The sequence below is a fragment of the Sinocyclocheilus grahami genome, unplaced genomic scaffold (assembly GCF_001515645.1).
Source record: "Sinocyclocheilus grahami isolate Dianchi unplaced genomic scaffold, SAMN03320097.WGS_v1.1 scaffold37993.1, whole genome shotgun sequence".
Lineage (NCBI taxonomy): Eukaryota > Metazoa > Chordata > Actinopteri > Cypriniformes > Cyprinidae > Sinocyclocheilus > Sinocyclocheilus grahami.
In genome coordinates, this window is record NW_015523122.1 from 1 (window position 1) to 1,361 (window position 1,361).

Genomic DNA, 1,361 nt, shown 5'->3' on the forward strand with positions numbered 1-1,361 from the left:
ATTGGTGGCTGACTAAATACTTTTTTTCCCCACTGTATATACAATCACATTGACAGAAAAAAGCCTGGCAACAATGTATAATCAAATATTTATGAATGATTGAGAGATTTATAAGACACATCAGGCATGCACATACTGGCAACTACATAAATCACTGAGCCTTTTACTTTGTTTGACTCTGGCATGCATTAATCATGACCAGTCATGAGCACTTATACCAAAGCATTTATGATTTACATTATACAATAAATACTTTGTCACAAGATCAAGTTCGCATTCTAACACAACCTGTTCTGAAATCACAGGAGTATCTGCATAGTAAGAACTACATCCATGGTCATGTCAAGGCTCGAAGCGTCTTGGTTGGTCGGGATCTGTCGGTCAAGCTGTGGGGTTTGGGTCCGGCATATCGCAGAAAAACGAGTGCAGCCTCTATGGATGTAGAAGATATAGAAATGAGAAAATGGCAAGCTCCAGAAGCATTAGCACAGCAACCTCTCCAGCAAAGCAGCGACATGTGAGTTTGTGATAATTATTTGTATTTTCAGTTAATGTTTTTGTCACCTTTGAACTTGACATTGTGTCCGTTTCTGTTTAATCCTCCATAGATGGTCCTTTGGCATTTTGCTGTATGAGATGGTGACATTAGGTGAGTGTTTCTGTCTTCCACTATTATAAAAGTCTCCAGTACAGCTACAGCTGCAAGGTTCCATTTATATGGAAAAAATAATCAAATTATGAAGTTGTTTAAAGCTTTTTATCCCATTGTTTTTAATCTCAGGAGAGCCGCCCTTTCCCAACATCATGGCCAGCGAACTTCTGCAGCATTTACAGAGAGTGAATACACTAAAGAGACCACCCAACTGCTCTAATACACTGTACGTCTCTTTGTTTAACATGTTTATCTAAAAAACATGCACTTTAAATTAATTTTGTTGCAGTTAACTATAATAATCCTGGTGCACTATGTCATACACACAAATCATTGTTGCATGTGCCAATAAAATAATTAAATAGCTAAACATTTATTCTAACAGCATAAGATGTAACATAACACCCTAATGTACATAACTGATAACAAAAGCTATTAAGAAACACAATTATGTAAACAAAATAACATCAAATTTGAAGTGCCACTCAGGGAATTCTAATGTCAGTTTAAAGTTTGTCAAGATGGCCTATACCATAATAAGACTAAAAACATACATATACAACAAAGAATCTATTCCGTTTCGATAGCCACTATATAACATGCACTTACATAATATTTCTTCTCTAGATATTCTATTATCAAATCCTGCTGTCAGTGGAAACCAAAGGATCGAGTCTCATTGGCTGAGCTGATCAGAAAGCTCCAATCA

General features: G+C 36.1%; 1 protein-coding gene across 1 annotated transcript; it reads left to right on the forward strand.

The window, feature by feature from the left end:
- Nucleotides 1–41: 41 nt before the first annotated feature.
- On the forward strand, nucleotides 42–1,351 carry LOC107580627 (tyrosine-protein kinase STYK1-like; the record flags this gene model as incomplete). Its single annotated transcript, XM_016266299.1, has 4 exons — nucleotides 42–517; nucleotides 609–649; nucleotides 782–878; nucleotides 1,280–1,351. Coding segments are annotated over exons 1-4 (533 nt in total), but the record flags the coding sequence as incomplete, so codon positions are not given.
- Nucleotides 1,352–1,361: the final 10 nt, after the last annotated feature.